Source organism: Salvelinus alpinus, chromosome 6 (genome assembly GCF_045679555.1).
Source record: "Salvelinus alpinus chromosome 6, SLU_Salpinus.1, whole genome shotgun sequence".
In the NCBI taxonomy this organism is placed as follows: Eukaryota; Metazoa; Chordata; class Actinopteri; order Salmoniformes; family Salmonidae; genus Salvelinus; species Salvelinus alpinus.
This window is the reverse complement of record NC_092091.1, coordinates 72,161,828-72,182,658: the sequence shown is the minus strand read 5'-3', so window position 1 is coordinate 72,182,658 and position 20,831 is coordinate 72,161,828. Positions and strand designations below refer to the sequence as shown.

Genomic DNA, 20,831 nt, shown 5'->3' with positions numbered 1-20,831 from the left:
CTAACCCTTTCTCTCTTTCCATGTCCCATTGGTCCTAACCCTTTCTCTGTTTCCATGTCCCATTGGTCCTAACCCTTTTCTCTGTTTCCATGTCCCCACACTAACCTCTCAGTTTCCCTCTTCCTGCTCACGCCTTCCACTCCATTGCTTCCCCCATCTCCACTAACCTCCAACCTCACCTCCCTAATCTCTTTGTCACCTCTGTCTTTACCCTCATCCCCAGCCCATTAATGTCCTCTCTCCTCTCACTGCACCGTCTCTCTACCTCGGACGTGACAGAGGGCAGCAGATAGCCTAGAGGTTAGAGAAGTGCTTCATCAGTTGGAAGATTGTGGGTTTGAATCCTAAGTCTGACCAGCATTTCTGTTCTCTCCTCCTCCTCCAGATGACCCAGGAGCAGTACATCCTCGCGGCCCAGCCCAACACCCTGAGCCAGCGGGTACACCAAGGTGCCCAGGCCTACCCGGTGGGTATCTACGGCTGGAGGAAGCGCTGCCTCTACTTCTTCATCCTCCTGCTCCTGGTCACCATGATCGTCAACCTGGCGCTCACCATCTGGATCCTCAAGGTCATGAACTTCACCGTGGTGAGTTACCCATAGTGCCCCTGGAGGTCTGGAGGGGAAGTGTGACTGTGTGCTGAGAGGTAGCTTGTTGTAAGGGTGGTGGTGTGACCCGCGTAATGCTATACGAGCTATGCTATATGAACTTCACTGCGGTGAGGTGACCATAGTGCCCCTAGAGGGCTAGAGGGGAAATGCATGTGAATGTGTACCTACGCTGGTTGTTTGGGATCTTGTCAAGGCTATGTCATGTTTATGTCATGTTTATGTCATGTTTATGTCAGGTTTATGTCATGTAAACCTCAATGTGTTAACATACAAGATATCTAAGAGTGGTTTCATAAGACCATCGGGAAATGCTCAGTTTGCTCAACATTAGGCCTCGGTTGTAGTCTAAGTGATTATGCAGGTTTCTGCTCCAACCTAAATCATGCTGAGCAGATAGAGTATCTTCACTGAGTAAGGATGTTGCTAGGGAACTATATCATGTCCTCATGGAGACGTGATGAGGCTTGCGGAGGAAGGGTTTTCTCACTTGATAGATGGGTCAATTGAAAAACATTCAGTGATCAGGCGGAAGGGGAACCCAATGGTTCATTAGTGGCTAAACATGACTGTAGATGACACTCTTAGCGGGACAAAAAGCCAGATCAAATCACATGTTAATGTGAATATGTTAATGGTTTAGATAGACCATTCGTCGTGGCTCAAGGCACAGGTAAACAGCCTTCTCTAACTATGACAGAAACCCAGCTGTGAAAGTGGACGGCGTGTGAAATGGAGCCTATGGAAATCCCGCCTGGATGGGGAGAGAGCGGGGGCGTACTGAAATTGAGGGTGCGCCCAAAATGGCACCCTATTTGTGTATTATTTTTGACCAGAGCTCTATGGTAAACGTAGTGCACTATATGCCCTTTGAGATACAACCATTACCATGAATATTTCCATCCAATGCTCTGCCTCTGACAGATAAACAAACCTGTCAAAAGTTGCGGATCTATTTACTTGTTTTTCATCTATTTGTCTTTTCAACTCAATTTGGCACGGGGTGGTCAGGGGGGCGGCCTAGTCTGTAATATACCCAGCATGCCCCGGGGCCCCTGGGACCGCCCATAATAATATATATGCAAATCAGTTTGGATGAGGTGACCCCGCCTGCCAATTGCTGATTTTCTACCCCTTCTGTTTTCATAATGGCTTCCTGCAATCAAATCTACCCGGCGACTTCAAAATAACCTAAAATACGCCGGAAGGGGTTTAGTTTCTACCAAATAAAAGGGCGAGAGTGAGTGTGTTTGTTGGAGCGTGTGTGAGAGAGAGAGGTGCGGGTTTTTCGCGAGGCCCCCAGCCATTCCCATAGGCCGCCGGCATTCCTGGTCCCAAATCCAATTCTGCAGATGCGTTTTCTGAGGTGTTATTCCCACCATGGCTCCCAATATCCTCCAGATATTAGTGAAATCCCTCAAAGTGATAAATGTCAACGTGCGCTGACTAATGGGCCGCGTTCCCCCCTGTACACCGCGACAGAGAGAGATCGACAGAGAGAGAGAGCGACAGAGAGAGAGAGCGACAGAGAGAGAGAGCGACAGAGAGAGAGAGAGCGACAGAGAGAGAGAGAGAGCGACAGAGAGAGAGAGCGACAGAGAGAGAGAGCGACAGAGAGACACAGAGATAGAGAGACACAGAGAGACACAGAGACACAGAGACACAGAGACAGAGAGACACGGAGACAGAGAGACACGGAGACAGAGAGACAGAGACAGAGAGCGAGACAGAGAGCGAGACAGACAGAGCGACAGACAGAGCGACAGAGACAGAGCGACAGAGACAGAGCGACAGAGACAGAGCGACAGAGACAGAGCGACAGACAGAGCGACAGACAGAGCGACAGACAGAGCGACAGACAGAGCGAGAGAGACAGAGCGACAGACAGAGCGACAGAGACAGAGCGACAGACAGAGCGAGAGAGACAGAGCGACAGACAGAGCGAGAGACGGACAGACAGAGCGAGAGACGGACAGACAGAGAGAGAGACGGACAGACAGAGAGAGAGACGGACAGACAGAGAGAGACGGACAGACAGAGAGAGAGACGGACAGACAGAGAGACAGACTGACAGACAAGAGAGACAGAGAGACAGACAGAGAGACAGACAGAGAGACAGACAGACAGACAGAGAGACAGACAGAGAGACAGACAGAGAGACAGACAGAGAGACAGAGAGACAGAGAGACAGAGAGACAGAGAGACAGAGAGACAGAGACAGAGAGAGAGAGAGCTCGATAACCACATACCTAGCACTAGTACTGTTTTTCAGTACTGTTTTTCATTTCTTCTGCCTCACTCTCTCTTTCTCAATTAAATTCAAATAGCTTTTTAGGCATGACAAAACAATGTAGATATTGCCAAAGCATACTTTGGGAATGAAGTGATTAATTTACAATATTAACATAATGAATTCCCTCTCTCGCTCTTTCTCGCTCGCTCGCTCGCTCTCTCTCCCAGGTCTATTTTCCTGTACAAGTCACCTTTCCCCTTGTCTGCACATCTCCTCCTCCTCTCCTTAACTTTTCTTCTTTTGTCTTTCCCCGTCTGTTTATGGTTCCTCTCCTTGTTACTGTATCCTCTGTGAGAAAGGCAGGCGGCCAGGCAGAGGAGGGGTCCATACTGCTGCAACATGCCTCGGCTGTGTGTTTTATTTCCTGCTTTGACCCAGCTGAAACCAGACTGTTGCTTCCAACAAACAGATCAATAGGCGAGCAGCAGAAAACACATAAAAGACGGATCCCCCTCGGACAGATATAGGCTCACCTCTTCATTACCTGGGGAGGGGAGGGGGGGGGGGGGGGGGGGGTGACTGACAATGGTGCTCTGAAGCTGCAGCTTGCCACAGGGTTTTTGATATCAGTAGTCTTAGTGAAGCAGTAACCGGCCTGGATGACAGAATAAGCAAGCATCTCTTTTGAACCGTACTATTGCTGCTGCTATTACTGATGTGTTATTCCTCCAGCTATCTACATGCTATAGGGTGGCAGCAACACACAGTCTGCTCTATGTGAATCCCCAGTGAGACATCATTTGACGTCGATCCACATAGATCAAAGCTGTTCAGACACGGTTTCTGTGTGGATTTCAGAACACTGTTTTGTGGCGCTTGTGGATTTGGCCGTGCTGCACACTAAACGCGGCGGGTGATTCTTCAAAGCCAACTCTTTGATGGTGACATCACACTAGTTTAGGACCCCCTCGACGAGTCAGGAGACGATTCTTTGGCGTGTCGGCGAGACATTAAACATGGATGCATGACATCCCCGAGCCACAGTGGACATAAGTCACATCTATTTTGGATGGGTTATCCTTGGTTGACATGGGCTGGAGTGGCCGGGGTTTATGTGTTGGACTGTGATTTGACGATGGAAGTATGCCAGCAATCAAATTCCACTTACAATTTCTGTTCTATTCTATGTTATTCTATAACATTCTACTTTCTATTCGTAGCTATTCTTTCTATTGTATTCTACACTATTCTACACGCAATCTGGTCATCGAACTCGTAATCTGTAACTCGGAGAAAATTTGATTGTCAGATCAAATGAACATTAAACAACGATATGTGAATCTGCCAAAGAGACGGGGGAGTATCAATGACATTCACTTCAACACAACACCACGTCAGTGAAGACTCCATAGACTAACACCACACCAGTGAAGACTCCATAGACTAACACAATGCCAGTGAAGACTCCATAGACTAACACCATGTCAGTGAAGACTCCATAGACTAACACCATGTCAGTGAAGACTCCATAGACTAACACCATGCCAGTGAAGACTCCATAGACTAACACCATGTCAGTGAAGACTCCATAGACTAACACCATGTCAGTGAAGACTCCATAGACTAACACCATGTCAGTGAAGACTCCATAGACTAACACCATGTCAGTGAAGACTCCATAGACTAACACCATGTCAGTGAAGACTCCATAGACTAACACCATGTCAGTGAAGACTCCATAGACTAACACCATGCCAGTGAAGACTCCATAGACTAACACCATGTCAGTGAAGACTCCATAGACTAACACCATGCCAGTGAAGACTCCATAGACTAACACCATGTCAGTGAAGACTCCATAGACTAACACCATGCCAGTGAAGACTCCATAGACTAACACCATGTCAGTGAAGACTCCATAGACTAACACCATGCCAGTGAAGACTCCATAGACTAACACCATGTCAGTGAAGACTCCATAGACTAACACCATGCCAGTGAAGACTCCATAGACTAACACCATGTCAGTGAAGACTCCATAGACTAACACCATGTCAGTGAAGACTCCATAGACTAACACCATGCCAGTGAAGACTCCATAGACTAACACCATGTCAGTGAAGACTCCATAGACTAACACCATGTCAGTGAAGACTCCATAGACTAACACCATGTCAGTGAAGACTCCATAGACTAACACCATGTCAGTGAAGACTCCATAGACTAACACCATGTCAGTGAAGACTCCATAGACTAACACCATGTCAGTGAAGACTCCATAGACTAACACCATGCCAGTGAAGACCCCATAGACTAACACCATGTCAGTGAAGACTCCATAGACTAACACCATGTCAGTGAAGACTCCATAGACTAACACCATGTTAGTGAAGACTCCATGGACTAACACCATGTCAGTGAAGACTCCATAGACTAACACCACGTCAGTGAAGAGTCCATAGACTAACACCACATCAGTGAAGACTCCATAGACTAACACCATGTCAGTGAAGACTCCATAGACTAACACCATGTTAGTGAAGACTCCATGGACTAACACCATGTCAGTGAAGACTCCATAGACTAACACCATGCCAGTGAAGACTCCATAGACTAACACAATGCCAGTGAAGACTCCATAGACTAACACCATGTCAGTGAAGACTCCATAGACTAACACCATGTCAGTGAAGACTCCATAGACTAACAACATGTCAGTGAAGACTCCATAGACTAACACCATGTCAGTGAAGACTCCATAGACTAACACCATGTCAGTGAAGACTCCATAGACTAACACAATGCCAGTGAAGACTCCATAGACTAACACCATGTCAGTGAAGACTCCATAGACTAACACCATGTCAGTGAAGACTCCATAGACTAACACAATGCCAGTGAAGACTCCATAGACTAACACCATGTCAGTGAAGACTCCATAGACTAACACCATGTCAGTGAAGACTCCATAGACTAACACAATGCCAGTGAAGACTCCATAGACTAACACCATGTCAGTGAAGACTCCATAGACTAACACCATGTCAGTGAAGACTCCATAGACTAACACAATGCCAGTGAAGACTCCATAGACTAACACCATGTCAGTGAAGACTCCATAGACTAACACCATGTCAGTGAAGACTCCATAGACTAACACCATGCCAGTGAAGACTCCATAGACTAACACCATGTCAGTGAAGACTCCATAGACTAACACCATGTCAGTGAAGACTCCATAGACTAACACCATGCCAGTGAAGACTCCATAGACTAACACCATGTCAGTGAAGACTCCATAGACTAACACCATGTTAGTGAAGACTCCATAGACTAACACCATGTCAGTGAAGACTCCATAGACTAACACCACGTCAGTGAAGAGTCCATAGACTAACACCACATCAGTGAAGACTCCATAGACTAACACCATGTCAGTGAAGACTCCATAGACTAACACCATGTTAGTGAAGACTCCATGGACTAACACCATGTCAGTGAAGACTCCATAGACTAACACCATGTCAGTGAAGACTCCATAGACTAGCACCATGTCAGTGAAGACTCCATAGACTAACACCATGCCAGTGAAGACTCCATAGACTAACACCATGTCAGTGAAGACTCCATAGACTAACACCATGTCAGTGAAGACTCCATAGACTAACACCATGTCAGTGAAGACTCCATAGACTAACACCATGGCAGTGAATACTCCATGGACTAACACCATGTCAGTGAAGACTCCATAGACTAACACCATGCCAGTGAAGACTCCATAGACTAACACCATGTCAGTGAAGACTCCATAGACTAACACCATGTCAGTGAAGACTCCATAGACTAACACCATGTCAGTGAAGACTCCATAGACTAACACCATGTCAGTGAAGACTCCATAGACTAACACCATGTCAGTGAAGACTCCATAGACTAACACCATGGCAGTGAAGACTCCATAGACTAACACCATGGCAGTGAAGACGCCATAGACTAACACCATGTCAGTGAAGACTCCATAGACTAACACCATGCCAGTGAAGACTCCATAGACTAGCACCATGTCAGTGAAGACTCCATAGACTAACACCATGCCAGTGAAGACTCCATAGACTAACACCATGGCAGTGAAGACTCCATAGACTAACACCATGGCAGTGAAGACTCCATAGACTAACACCATGTCAGTGAAGACTCCATAGACTAACACCACATCAGTGAAGACTCCATAGACTAACACCATGCCAGTGAAGACTCCATAGACTAACACCATGTCAGTGAAGACTCCATAGACTAACACCATGTCAGTGAAGACTCCATAGACTAACACCATGTCAGTGAAGACTCCATAGACTAACACCACGTCAGTGAAGACTCCATAGACTAACACCATGCCAGTGAAGACTCCATAGACTAACACCATGCCAGTGAAGACTCCATTAACTAACACCATGTCAGTGAAGACTCCATAGACTAACACCACATCAGTGAAGACTCCATAGACTAACACCATGTCAGTGAAGACTCCATAGACTAACACCATGTCAGTGAAGACTCCATAGACTAGCACCATGAGAATAATAATGAGATCTGAAATAGAGTTATATTATTAAAGCTGGTTGCAGATGACGTGGTACAAAAAAGTCAGTGTTCATCAAAATGTTAATTGCCTATTTTCGGTACTTATTAGCGATATGATGAATAGGCTATGTGTTGTTATGATTGCTTCATAATTATTTATTGAGTTTCAATGTCACCCGAAAGGCTATCAAAGGAAGATTTCAATTAAACACTTGATAAATGACAAAAAGGCAACAACAAAAAATAATATTTTACTTTTGTTGTTTGAAGTGACAGCTTGGCTGTAAATGGGGAGGTCGGACTTCAATTTGGGGAATGCAAATCCTGCAGGGTCCTTTGGGGGTTTCACGCAGGGATTACATTTCCACGTGTTACGCCGTTGGCATGGCAATGTTGTCACCAATCAATTGTCTTCATTTCCTAGTCGGGGGAAGGATGTGAGGTGACTTTCTAAGTGTATGAGGATGAGGAGAAACAAAGACATCGGGATAGTGCATGGAGTTACCCGTTGGTTCTCCTGACATCATGACCGGACTAGATTGGCTCTGTGTTGTTCCTGGTCATATCTCCTTCCTGTTCATGGACTGTACTTTACAGCCACAACAGACGCTGTGTTAACGTCTAACCCCCAAGGCACAAGAAATATATGGTATTTATAAGAAGACTCCATTTATACTATTTCTATGTTTTATTTTTGATCTTTAACTGCATTGTGGGAAAAGAACCCGTAAGTAAGCATTTCACTGTTAGTCTACACCTGTTGTTTACTAAGCATGTGACATATAACATTTGATTTGATTAGTCTCTTGAGACTGCGATGCCGCAGACCACGATCTCAGAACATGGTCATCATTCCGTTGCACATCCTGTCTCAGCTGACCATCCTGTCTCAGCTAACGATCCTGTCTCAGCTAACCATCCTGTCTCAGCTGACCATCCTGTCTCAGCTAACCATCCTGTCTCAGCTGACCATCCTGTCTCAGCTGACCATCCTGTCTCAGCTGACCATCCTGTCTCAGCTGACCATCCTGTCTCAGCTAACCATCCTGTCTCAGCTAACCATCCTGTCTCAGCTAACCATCCTGTCTCAGCTAACCATCCTATCTCAGCTGACCATCCTGTCTCAGCTAACCATCCTGTCTCAGCTAACCATCCTGTCTCAGCTAACCATCCTGTCTCAGCTGACCATCCTGTCTCAGCTGACCATCCTGTCTCAGCTGACCATCCTGTCTCAGCTAACCATCCTGTCTCAGCTGACCATCCTGTCTCAGCTGACCATCCTGTCTCAGCTAACCATCCTGTCTCAGCTAACCATCCTGTCTCAGCTGACCATCCTGTCTCAGCTAACCATCCTGTCTCAGCTGACCATCCTGTCTCAGCTGACCATCCTGTCTCAGCTGACCATCCTGTCTCAGCTGACCATCCTGTCTCAGCTGACCATCCTCCTCTTACATTCCCTCTTGTCTGTCAGACAGTACGCTGGGACAAACACGATCATTCTCCATTGTAGACAAAAATAAACAGGCTGACAAGCCAAGCCCAGTGCCGCTGCTCAGATCCAGATGGGGGGGGGGGGGTTGATGATAGATTAGAGAGACTGGGGACGGCCGTGTTTGGCCATGGGGATGGAGGGAAGGAGGGATGAGAAGCGGAGGCTCCCCCGTTCCGCTAGCGGAACTCCTCCCACATTCCACTGAAAAGGCAGAGCGCGAAATTCAAAAAATATTTTTTTAGAAATATTTAACTTTCACACATTAACAAGTCCAATACAGCTAATGAAAGATACAGATCTTGTGAATCCAGCCAACATGTCCGATTTTTTAAATGTTTTACAGGGAAAACACAATATATATTTATGTTAGCTCACCAACAAATAGAAAAAAGCACAGACATTTTTCACAGCACAGGTAGCAAAATCAAAATCAACCAAACTAACCTAGAACAAACCAAAGAAACCAAGAAACAACTTAATCAGATGACAGTCTTATAACATGTTATACAATAAATCTATGTTTTGTTCGAAAAATGTGCATATTTTAGCTATAAATCAGTTTTACATTACTGCTACCAACATAGCCACCATCATAGCTACAGTCAGAAATCACACGGGAGTAGCCAGAGAAAATACAGACACCAACGTCAACTACCTAATTACTCATCATAAAACATTTCAGACAAATATATGGTGGATAGCTAATGAAAGACAAATATCTTGTGAATATAGCCAATATTTCCGATTTTTGAAGTGTTTTACAGCGAAAACACAATATATCGTTATATTAGCTTACTACAATAGCTAACACACAGCAGCATTGATTCTAGTCAAATGGTAGCGATAGCACAGTTCGACAGATATATGAAAAAGCATCCCAAATTGGGTCCTTATCTTTGTTGATCTTCCATCAGAATGTTCTCCAAGGGGTCCTTTGTTCAGAACCGACTTTATTTGGATCCAGAACGAACGATTTCCCTCTTGAATTAGCAAGCACACTGGCAGTGCGGTGCTAACCTCTCATTCTTGAACCAATTCTTGCGACGCATCACCTCTAAAGTCCAGAATAAATTTCAATAATATAATTAAACTATATTGAAAAAACATACTTTAGGATGATATTGTGACATGTATCAAATAAAATCGAAGCTGGAGAACGTATTCACCTTTAACGAGGGCTTTCCAGGAGCCGAGCCCAGGTCCAACTTCGCGCCCAGGAAAAAAAACAAATGGCGCTCCTGTCACTCCAAGAGGTTGTGTTCAATCCCAGGACGAGATAATCAAGTCATTTCTGCTCTCACTTCCGCATGACACCCAGGGGAAGGCGTATGACGTGTTTCTACAGTCATAAGTGACATGCCCTTTTATAGACAAGGTCTTGAAGAGAGACTTCGCTTTTGGAAATCTCACTTCCGGATAGGAAATGGTCTGTAAAAAGAGTTCTGTTTCACTTAGAGAAATAATTCAAACGGTTTTAGAAACTAGAGACTGTTTTCTATCCAATAGTAATAATAATATGCATATTGTACGAGCAAGAATTGATTACGAGGCCGTTTAAATTGTATACGATTTTCCCCCAAAGTGAAAATAGCACCCCCTGGTCCTCATCAGGTTAAGAGATGGTGAGGCAGGTGTTGGACAATATGGCCGCTGTTATTATTAGGGGTTAAGAGACAGAGGCAGGGTGCTTTTGTTTTGGTGCATCCTTAGAAAAGAAACGAGAGAGAGAGAGTGTGTGTGTGTGTCTGCAGTGTGTGGGAAGGCATTTCTTATATAACAATTTGGTATGAGTGAAATAATGTTATGCGTTTATTTGTGCGTGTGTGTGCGTTGGTGTGCGTTTGTGCGCATGCCAATGTGTGTATGTCCTATACTATCCTATATCTCCCAGCTGTGCCCTGGGGCCAGAATATGCTGTACGGTGCTCTTCTACAAACCTGTGTGCTCAGCTCTAGTCATTACGAGAGGCTAGCACCTGAGTCCACTGTTACACACACACACACACACACACTGCTTATCCGCTGAACTCCATCACTGATCCCCCCCCTAGCCACGCCTGGGTCTTTGTTCTGACCTGAGGTAATGGAGGAGGCCCGGCTTGAGAAACACACACACACACACACACACACACACACACACACACACACACACACACACACGTTCTCATGCTCACACCAATACCCCCTCAGGTAATTGAGGGCACACCATTAAATGCTCGCACGCACACAGACACACAGACACACACACACACACACACACACACACACACACACACACACACACACACACACACACACACACACACACACACACACACACACACACACACACACACACACACACACACACACACACACACACACACACACACACACACACACACACACACACACACAGAGCAGAGGGAGGGTGGGTTAATGTTGGGGATCCATCAGGTCCAGAGTGCTGACGTGTCTGATCTTAATCAGAGCAGAGGGAGGTCTGCACAGAGAGAGATAATCTAACAGCCTCCCTCCCTCCTTCCTTCCTTCCATCCTGCCACGCTCTGTCTGTCTGGACACTACTGGCCATTCTTCACTCCCTGTGCCTCTCTCTCGCTCGCTCTCCCTCTACGTCTCTCTCTCGCTTCTTCTCTCTCGCTTCCTCTCTCTCTCGCTCCCTCTCTCTCTTGCTCCCTCTCTCTCTATCTTTCGCTCCCTCTCTCTCTCTCGCTCCCTCTCTCTCTCTCTCTCTCTCCCTCTCTCCTCTCTCTCTCTCGCTCCCTCTCTCTCTCTCTTCCCTCTCACCATCTCTCTCTCTTCTCCCCCTTCTCTCTCTCTCTCAATTAAATTCAAAGGGCTTTATTGGCATGGGAAACATATGTTTACATTGCCAAAGCAAGTGAAACTACCTCTCTCTCGCTCTCTCTCTCTCTCTCAATTAAATTCAAAGGGCGTTATTGGCATGGGAAACATATGTTTACATTGCCAAATCAAGTGAAACTACCCCTCTCTCTCTCTTTCTCTCCTCTCTCACCATCTCTCTCTCTCTTCTCCCCCCCTTCTCTCTCTCTCTCAATTAAATTCAAAGGGCTTTATTGGCATGGGAAACATATGTTTACATTGCCAAAGCAAGTGAAACTACCTCTCTCTCTATATATATATATATCTATTTAGACATTGTATATAATTTACCAGTTCCTCTCCATTATTTATCCCCGGAAACGATAATGGGTTTGGCCGGGAAATAGCGGTTCCCGCTCTTAAACCCTAGTGCGTGCGTGCTTGTGCGTGTGTGTGAGTGTGTTTCTGAGAGAAAGTGTGATTTATCTAAACGTTTTTTCTCTGCAAGAATGACGATGCTAGTGAGAGAGGGAGAAAGTAGCAGGAGATGATGACGATGCTAGTGAGAGAGGGAGACAGTAGCAGGAGATGATGACGATGCTAGTGAGAGAGGGAGACAGTAGCAGGAGATGATGAAGATGCTAGTGAGAGAGGGAGACAGTAGCAGGAGATGATGAAGATGCTAGTGAGAGAGGGAGACAGTAGCAGGAGATGATGACGATGCTAGTGAGAGAGGGAGACAGTAGCAGGAGATGATGACGATGCTAGTGAGAGAGGGAGACAGTACCAGGAGATGATGACGATGCTAGTGAGAGAGGGAGACAGTAGCAGGAGATGATGACGATGCTAGTGAGAGAGGGAGACAGTAGCAGGAGATGATGACGATGCTAGTGAGAGAGGGAGACAGTAGCAGGAGATGATGACGATGCTAGTGAGAGAGGGAGACAGTAGCAGGAGATGATGACGATGCTAGTGAGAGAGGGAGACAGTAGCAGGAGATGATGACGATGCTAGTGAGAGAGGGAGACAGTAGCAGGAGATGATGACGATGCTAGTGAGAGAGGGAGACAGTAGCAGGAGATGATGACGATGCTAGTGAGAGAGGGAGACAGTAGCAGGAGATGATGACGATGCTAGTGAGAGAGGGAGACAGTAGCAGGAGATGATGAAGATGCTAGTGAGAGAGGGAGACAGTAGCAGGAGATGATGACGATGCTAGTGAGAGAGGGAGACAGTAGCAGGAGATGATGACGATGCTAGTGAGAGAGGGAGACAGTAGCAGGAGATGATGAAGAAGAGGAAAAAGTCATATCCATCCTTTCAGCATGAAATATTTCTCAGAAAGATACGCTGTCGGCAAGCCTTTCTCGGAACGTACAGAGAAAGCCAGATGGCCCTTGACCTTCATTTGACCTTCTATGTGAACCCCGCTGACCCCCACAGTGTGTAACAAAGCCTGTGGCCTGGGCTTCACAGCAGAATGCTTTCTCATTTCCTTTCCGCTAAGTGAGCTCAGGTCCCCCAGCCCTCCCCCACTGAAGATCACAACCCCGTCTTTCTCTGTCTCTCTGTCTGCTATGGAGGGAGATTAAGGTTGTGGCCCCGCTGCTCTCGCTACTCCAGTCCGTCTTTCTCTGTCTCTCTGTCTGCTATGGAGGGAGATTAAGGTTGTGGCCCCGCTGCTCTCGCTACTCCAGTCCGTCTTTCTCTGTCTCTCTGTCTGCTATGGAGGGAGATTAAGGTTGTGGCCCCGCTGCTCTCGCTACTCCAGTCCGTTCTTCGCTGTCTCTCTGTCTGCTATGGAGGGAGATTAAGGTTGTGGCCCCGCTGCTCTCGCTACTCCAGTCCGTCTTTTCTCTGTCTCTCTGTCTGCTATGGAGGGAGATTAAGGTTGTGGCCCCGCTGCTCTCGCTACTCCAGTCCGTCTTTCTCTGTCTCTCTGTCTGCTATGGAGGGAGATTAAGGTTGTGGCCCCGCTGCTCTCGCTACTCCAGTCCATCTTTCTCTGTCTCTCTGTCTGTTATGGAGGGAGATTAAGGTTGTGGCCCCGCTGCTCTCGCTACTCCAGTCCGTTCTTCGCTGTCTCTCTGTCTGCTATGGAGGGAGATTAAGGTTGTGGCCCCGCTGCTCTCGCTACTCCAGTCCGTCTTTTCTCTGTCTCTCTGTCTGCTATGGAGGGAGATTAAGGTTGTGGCCCCTCTGCTCTCGCTACTCCAGTCCGTCTTTTCTCTGTCTCTCTGTCTGCTATGGAGGGAGATTAAGGTTGTGGCCCCGCTGCTCTCGCTACTCCAGTCCGTCTTTCTCTGTCTCTCTGTCTGCTATGGAGGGAGACTAAGGTTGTGGCCCCGCTGCTCTCGCTACTCCAGTCCGTCTTTCTCTGTCTCTCTGTCTGCTATGGAGGGAGATTAAGGTTGTGGCCCCTCTGCTCTCGCTACTCCTGTCCGTCTTTTCTCTGTCTCTCTGTCTGCTATGGAGGGAGATTAAGGTTGTGGCCCCGCTGCTCTCGCTACTCCATTCCGTCTTTTCTCTGTCTCTCTGTCTGCTATGGAGGGAGATTAAGGTTGTGGCCCCGCTGCTCTCGCTACTCCAGTCCGTCTTTCTCTGTCTCTCTGTCTGCTATGGAGGGAGATTAAGGTTGTGGCCCCGCTGCTCTCGCTACTCCAGTCCGTCTTTCTCTGTCTCTCTGTCTGCTATGGAGGGAGATTAAGGTTGTGGCCCCGCTGCTCTCGCTACTCCAGTCCGTCTTTCTCTGTCTCTCTGTCTGCTATGGAGGGAGATTAAGGTTGTGGCCCCGCTGCTCTCGCTACTCCAGTCCGTCTTTCTCTGTCTCTCTGTCTGCTATGGAGGGAGATTAAGGTTGTGGCCCCGCTGCTCTCGCTACTCCAGTCCGTCTTTTCTCTGTCTCTCTGTCTGCTATGGAGGGAGATTAAGGTTGTGGCCCCGCTGCTCTCGCTACTCCAGTCCGTCTTTCTCTGTCTCTCTGTCTGCTATGGAGGGAGATTAAGGTTGTGGCCCCGCTGCTCTCGCTACTCCAGTCCGTCTTTCTCTGTCTCTCTGTCTGCTATGGAGGGAGATTAAGGTTGTGGCCCCGCTGCTCTCGCTACTCCAGTCCGTCTTTCGCTGTCTCTCTGTCTGCTATGGAGGGAGATTAAGGTTGTGGCCCCGCTGCTCTCGCTACTCCAGTCCGTTCTTCGCTGTCTCTCTGTCTGCTATGGAGGGAGATTAAGGTTGTGGCCCCGCTGCTCTCGCTACTCCAGTCCGTCTTTTCTCTGTCTCTCTGTCTGCTATGGAGGGAGATTAAGGTTGTGGCCCCGCTGCTCTCGCTACTCCAGTCCGTCTTTCTCTGTCTCTCTGTCTGCTATGGAGGGAGATTAAGGTTGTGGCCCCGCTGCTCTCGCTACTCCAGTCCATCTTTCTCTGTCTCTCTGTCTGCTATGGAGGGAGATTAAGGTTGTGGCCCCGCTGCTCTCGCTACTCCAGTCCGTTCTTCGCTGTCTCTCTGTCTGCTATGGAGGGAGATTAAGGTTGTGGCCCCGCTGCTCTCGCTACTCCAGTCCGTCTTTTCTCTGTCTCTCTGTCTGCTATGGAGGGAGATTAAGGTTGTGGCCCCTCTGCTCTCGCTACTCCAGTCCGTCTTTTCTCTGTCTCTCTGTCTGCTATGGAGGGAGATTAAGGTTGTGGCCCCGCTGCTCTCGCTACTCCAGTCCGTCTTTCTCTGTCTCTCTGTCTGCTATGGAGGGAGACTAAGGTTGTGGCCCCGCTGCTCTCGCTACTCCAGTCCGTCTTTCTCTGTCTCTCTGTCTGCTATGGAGGGAGATTAAGGTTGTGGCCCCTCTGCTCTCGCTACTCCTGTCCGTCTTTCTCTGTCTCTCTGTCTGCTATGGAGGGAGACTAAGGTTGTGGCCCCGCTGCTCTCGCTACTCCAGTCCGTCTTTCTCTGTCTCTCTGTCTGCTATGGAGGGAGATTAAGGTTGTGGCCCCTCTGCTCTCGCTACTCCTGTCCGTCTTTTCTCTGTCTCTCTGTCTGCTATGGAGGGAGATTAAGGTTGTGGCCCCGCTGCTCTCGCTACTCCATTCCGTCTTTTCTCTGTCTCTCTGTCTGCTATGGAGGGAGATTAAGGTTGTGGCCCCGCTGCTCTCGCTACTCCAGTCCGTCTTTCTCTGTCTCTCTGTCTGCTATGGAGGGAGATTAAGGTTGTGGCCCCGCTGCTCTCGCTACTCCAGTCCGTCTTTCTCTGTCTCTCTGTCTGCTATGGAGAGAGATTAAGGTTGTGGCCCCGCTGCTCTCGCTACTCCAGTCCGTCTTTCTCTCTCTCTGTCTGCTATGGAGGGAGATTAAGGTTGTGGCCCCGCTGCTCTCGCTACTCCAGTCCCTCTTTCTCTTTCTCTCTGTCTGCTATGGAGGGAGATTAAGGTTGTGGCCCCGCTGCTCTCGCTACTCCAGTCCGTCTTTTCTCTGTCTCTCTGTCTGCTAGGGAGGGAGATTAAGGTTGTGGCCCCGCTGCTCTCGCTACTCCAGTCCGTCTTTCTCTGTCTCTCTGTCTGCTATGGAGGGAGATTAAGGTTGTGGCCCCGCTGCTCTCGCTACTCCAGTCCGTCTTTCTCTGTCTCTCTGTCTGCTATGGAGGGAGATTAAGGTTGTGGCCCCGCTGCTCTCGCTACTCCAGTCCGTCTTTCGCTGTCTCTCTGTCTGCTATGGAGGGAGATTAAGGTTGTGGCCCCGCTGCTCTCGCTACTCCAGTCCGTTCTTCGCTGTCTCTCTGTCTGCTATGGAGGGAGATTAAGGTTGTGGCCCCGCTGCTCTCGCTACTCCAGTCCGTCTTTTCTCTGTCTCTCTGTCTGCTATGGAGGGAGATTAAGGTTGTGGCCCCGCTGCTCTCGCTACTCCAGTCCGTCTTTCTCTGTCTCTCTGTCTGCTATGGAGGGAGATTAAGGTTGTGGCCCCGCTGCTCTCGCTACTCCAGTCCGTCTTTCTCTGTCTCTCTGTCTGCTATGGAGGGAGATTAAGGTTGTGGCCCCGCTGCTCTCGCTACTCCAGTCCGTCTTTTCTCTGTCTCTCTGTCTGCTATGGAGGGAGATTAAGGTTGTGGCCCCGCTGCTCTCGCTACTCCAGTCCGTCTTTCTCTGTCTCTCTGTCTGCTATGGAGGGAGATTAAGGTTGTGGCCCCGCTGCTCTCGCTACTCCAGTCCGTCTTTCTCTGTCTCTCTGTCTGCTATGGAGGGAGATTAAGGTTGTGGCCCCGCTGCTCTCGCTACTCCAGTCCGTCTTTCGCTGTCTCTCTGTCTGCTATGGAGGGAGATTAAGGTTGTGGCCCCGCTGCTCTCGCTACTCCAGTCCGTTCTTCGCTGTCTCTCTGTCTGCTATGGAGGGAGATTAAGGTTGTGGCCCCGCTGCTCTCGCTACTCCAGTCCGTCTTTTCTCTGTCTCTCTGTCTGCTATGGAGGGAGATTAAGGTTGTGGCCCCGCTGCTCTCGCTACTCCAGTCCGTCTTTCTCTGTCTCTCTGTCTGCTATGGAGGGAGATTAAGGTTGTGGCCCCGCTGCTCTCGCTACTCCAGTCCATCTTTCTCTGTCTCTCTGTCTGCTATGGAGGGAGATTAAGGTTGTGGCCCCGCTGCTCTCGCTACTCCAGTCCGTTCTTCGCTGTCTCTCTGTCTGCTATGGAGGGAGATTAAGGTTGTGGCCCCGCTGCTCTCGCTACTCCAGTCCGTCTTTTCTCTGTCTCTCTGTCTGCTATGGAGGGAGATTAAGGTTGTGGCCCCTCTGCTCTCGCTACTCCAGTCCGTCTTTTCTCTGTCTCTCTGTCTGCTATGGAGGGAGATTAAGGTTGTGGCCCCGCTGCTCTCGCTACTCCAGTCCGTCTTTCTCTGTCTCTCTGTCTGCTATGGAGGGAGACTAAGGTTGTGGCCCCGCTGCTCTCGCTACTCCAGTCCGTCTTTCTCTGTCTCTCTGTCTGCTATGGAGGGAGATTAAGGTTGTGGCCCCTCTGCTCTCGCTACTCCTGTCCGTCTTTCTCTGTCTCTCTGTCTGCTATGGAGGGAGACTAAGGTTGTGGCCCCGCTGCTCTCGCTACTCCAGTCCGTCTTTCTCTGTCTCTCTGTCTGCTATGGAGGGAGATTAAGGTTGTGGCCCCTCTGCTCTCGCTACTCCTGTCCGTCTTTTCTCTGTCTCTCTGTCTGCTATGGAGGGAGATTAAGGTTGTGGCCCCGCTGCTCTCGCTACTCCATTCCGTCTTTTCTCTGTCTCTCTGTCTGCTATGGAGGGAGATTAAGGTTGTGGCCCCGCTGCTCTCGCTACTCCAGTCCGTCTTTCTCTGTCTCTCTGTCTGCTATGGAGGGAGATTAAGGTTGTGGCCCCGCTGCTCTCGCTACTCCAGTCCGTCTTTCTCTGTCTCTCTGTCTGCTATGGAGGGAGATTAAGGTTGTGGCCCCGCTGCTCTCGCTACTCCAGTCCGTCTTTCTCTCTCTCTGTCTGCTATGGAGGGAGATTAAGGTTGTGGCCCCGCTGCTCTCGCTACTCCAGTCCGTCTTTCTCTGTCTCTCTGTCTGCTATGGAGGGAGATTAAGGTTGTGGCCCCGCTGCTCTCGCTACTCCAGTCCGTCTTTTCTCTGTCTCTCTGTCTGCTATGGAGGGAGATTAAGGTTGTGGCCCCGCTGCTCTCGCTACTCCAGTCCGTCTTTTCTCTGTCTCTCTGTCTGCTATGGAGGGAGATTAAGGTTGTGGCCCCGCTGCTCTCGCTACTCCAGTCCGTCTTTCTCTGTCTCTCTGTCTGCTATGGAGGGAGATTAAGGTTGTGGCCCCGCTGCTCTCGCTACTCCAGTCCGTCTTTCGCTGTCTCTCTGTCTGCTATGGAGGGAGATTAAGGTTGTGGCCCCGCTGCTCTCGCTACTCCAGTCCGTTCTTCGCTGTCTCTCTGTCTGCTATGGAGGGAGATTAAGGTTGTGGCCCCGCTGCTCTCGCTACTCCAGTCCGTCTTTTCTCTGTCTCTCTGTCTGCTATGGAGGGAGATTAAGGTTGTGGCCCCGCTGCTCTCGCTACTCCAGTCCATCTTTCTCTGTCTCTCTGTCTGCTATGGAGGGAGATTAAGGTTGTGGCCCCGCTGCTCTCGCTACTCCAGTCCGTTCTTCGCTGTCTCTCTGTCTGCTATGGAGGGAGATTAAGGTTGTGGCCCCGCTGCTCTCGCTACTCCAGTCCGTCTTTTCTCTGTCTCTCTGTCTGCTATGGAGGGAGATTAAGGTTGTGGCCCCTCTGCTCTCGCTACTCCAGTCCGTCTTTTCTCTGTCTCTCTGTCTGCTATGGAGGGAGATTAAGGTTGTGGCCCCGCTGCTCTCGCTACTCCAGTCCGTCTTTCTCTGTCTCTCTGTCTGCTATGGAGGGAGACTAAGGTTGTGGCCCCGCTGCTCTCGCTACTCCAGTCCGTCTTTCTCTGTCTCTCTGTCTGCTATGGAGGGAGATTAAGGTTGTGGCCCCTCTGCTCTCGCTACTCCTGTCCGTCTTTTCTCTGTCTCTCTGTCTGCTATGGAGGGAGATTAAGGTTGTGGCCCCGCTGCTCTCGCTACTCCATTCCGTCTTTTCTCTGTCTCTCTGTCTGCTATGGAGGGAGATTAAGGTTGTGGCCCCGCTGCTCTCGCTACTCCAGTCCGTCTTTCTCTGTCTCTCTGTCTGCTATGGAGGGAGATTAAGGTTGTGGCCCCGCTGCTCTCGCTACTCCAGTCCGTCTTTCTCTGTCTCTCTGTCTGCTATGGAGGGAGATTAAGGTTGTGGCCCCGCTGCTCTCGCTACTCCAGTCCGTCTTTCTCTGTCTCTCTGTCTGCTATGGAGGGAGATTAAGGTTGTGGCCCCGCTGCTCTCGCTACTCCAGTCCGTCTTTCTCTGTCTCTCTGTCTGCTATGGAGGGAGATTAAGGTTGTGGCCCCGCTGCTCTCGCTACTCCAGTCCGTCTTTTCTCTGTCTCTCTGTCTGCTATGGAGGGAGATTAAGGTTGTGGCCCCGCTGCTCTCGCTACTCCAGTCCGTCTTTCTCTGTCTCTCTGTCTGCTATGGAGGGAGATTAAGGTTGTGGCCCCGCTGCTCTCGCTACTCCAGTCCGTACTTCTCTGTCTCTCTGTCTGCTATGGAGGGAGATTAAGGTTGTGGCCCCGCTGCTCTCGCTACTCCAGTCCGTCTTTTCTCTGTCTCTCTGTCTGCTATGGAGGGAGATTAAGGTTGTGGCCCCGCTGCTCTCGCTACTCCAGTCTGTCTTTCTCTGTCTCTCTGTCTGCTATGGAGGGAGATTAAGGTTGTGGCCCCGCTGCTCTCGCTACTCCAGTCTGTCTTTCTCTGTCTCTCTGTCTGCTATGGAGGGAGATTAAGGTTGTGGCCCCGCTGCTCTCGCTACTCCAGTCCGTCTTTTCTCTGTCTCTCTGTCTGCTATGGAGGGAGATTAAGGTTGTGGCCCCGCTGCTCTCGCTACTCCAGTCCGTCTTTTCTCTGTCTCTCTGTCTGCTATGGAGGGAGATTAAGGTTGTGGCCCCGCTGCTCTCGCTACTCCAGTCCGTCTTTCTCTGTCTCTCTGTCTGCTATGGAGGGAGATTAAGGTTGTGGCCCCGCTGCTCTCGCTACTCCAGTCCGTCTTTCTCTGTCTCTCTGTCTGCTATGGAGGGAGATTAAGGTTGTGGCCCCGCTGCTCTCGCTACTCCAGTCCGTCTTTCTCTGTCTCTCTGTCTGCTATGGAGGGAGATTAAGGTTGTGGCCCCGCTGCTCTCGCTACTCCAGTCCGTCTTTCTCTGTCTCTCTGTCTGCTATGGAGGGAGATTAAGGTTGTGGCCCCGCTGCTCTCGCTACTCCAGTCCGTCTTTCTCTGTCTCTCTGTCTGCTATGGAGGGAGATTAAGGTTGTGGCCCCGCTGCTCTCGCTACTCCAGTCCGTCTTTTCTCTGTCTCTCTGTCTGCTATGGAGGGAGATTAAGGTTGTGGCCCCGCTGCTCTCGCTACTCCAGTCCGTCTTTCTCTGTCTCTCTGTCTGCTATGGAGGGAGATTAAGGTTGTGGCCCCGCTGCTCTCGCTACTCCAGTCCGTACTTCTCTGTCTCTCTGTCTGCTATGGAGGGAGATTAAGGT

The 20,831-nt window shown here is 49.3% G+C and overlaps 1 protein-coding gene across 1 annotated transcript in view; it reads left to right on the top strand.

The window, feature by feature from the left end:
* The window catches only part of LOC139579327 (zeta-sarcoglycan), a 373,687-nt gene that overhangs the window by 237,656 nt on the left and 115,200 nt on the right, over positions 1 to 20,831 (top strand). Inside the window, exon 2 of the mRNA XM_071407889.1 lies at positions 386 to 586. Coding sequence (XP_071263990.1) covers positions 386 to 586 — 201 coding nt within the window. The remainder of the gene's footprint in view (positions 1 to 385; positions 587 to 20,831) is intronic.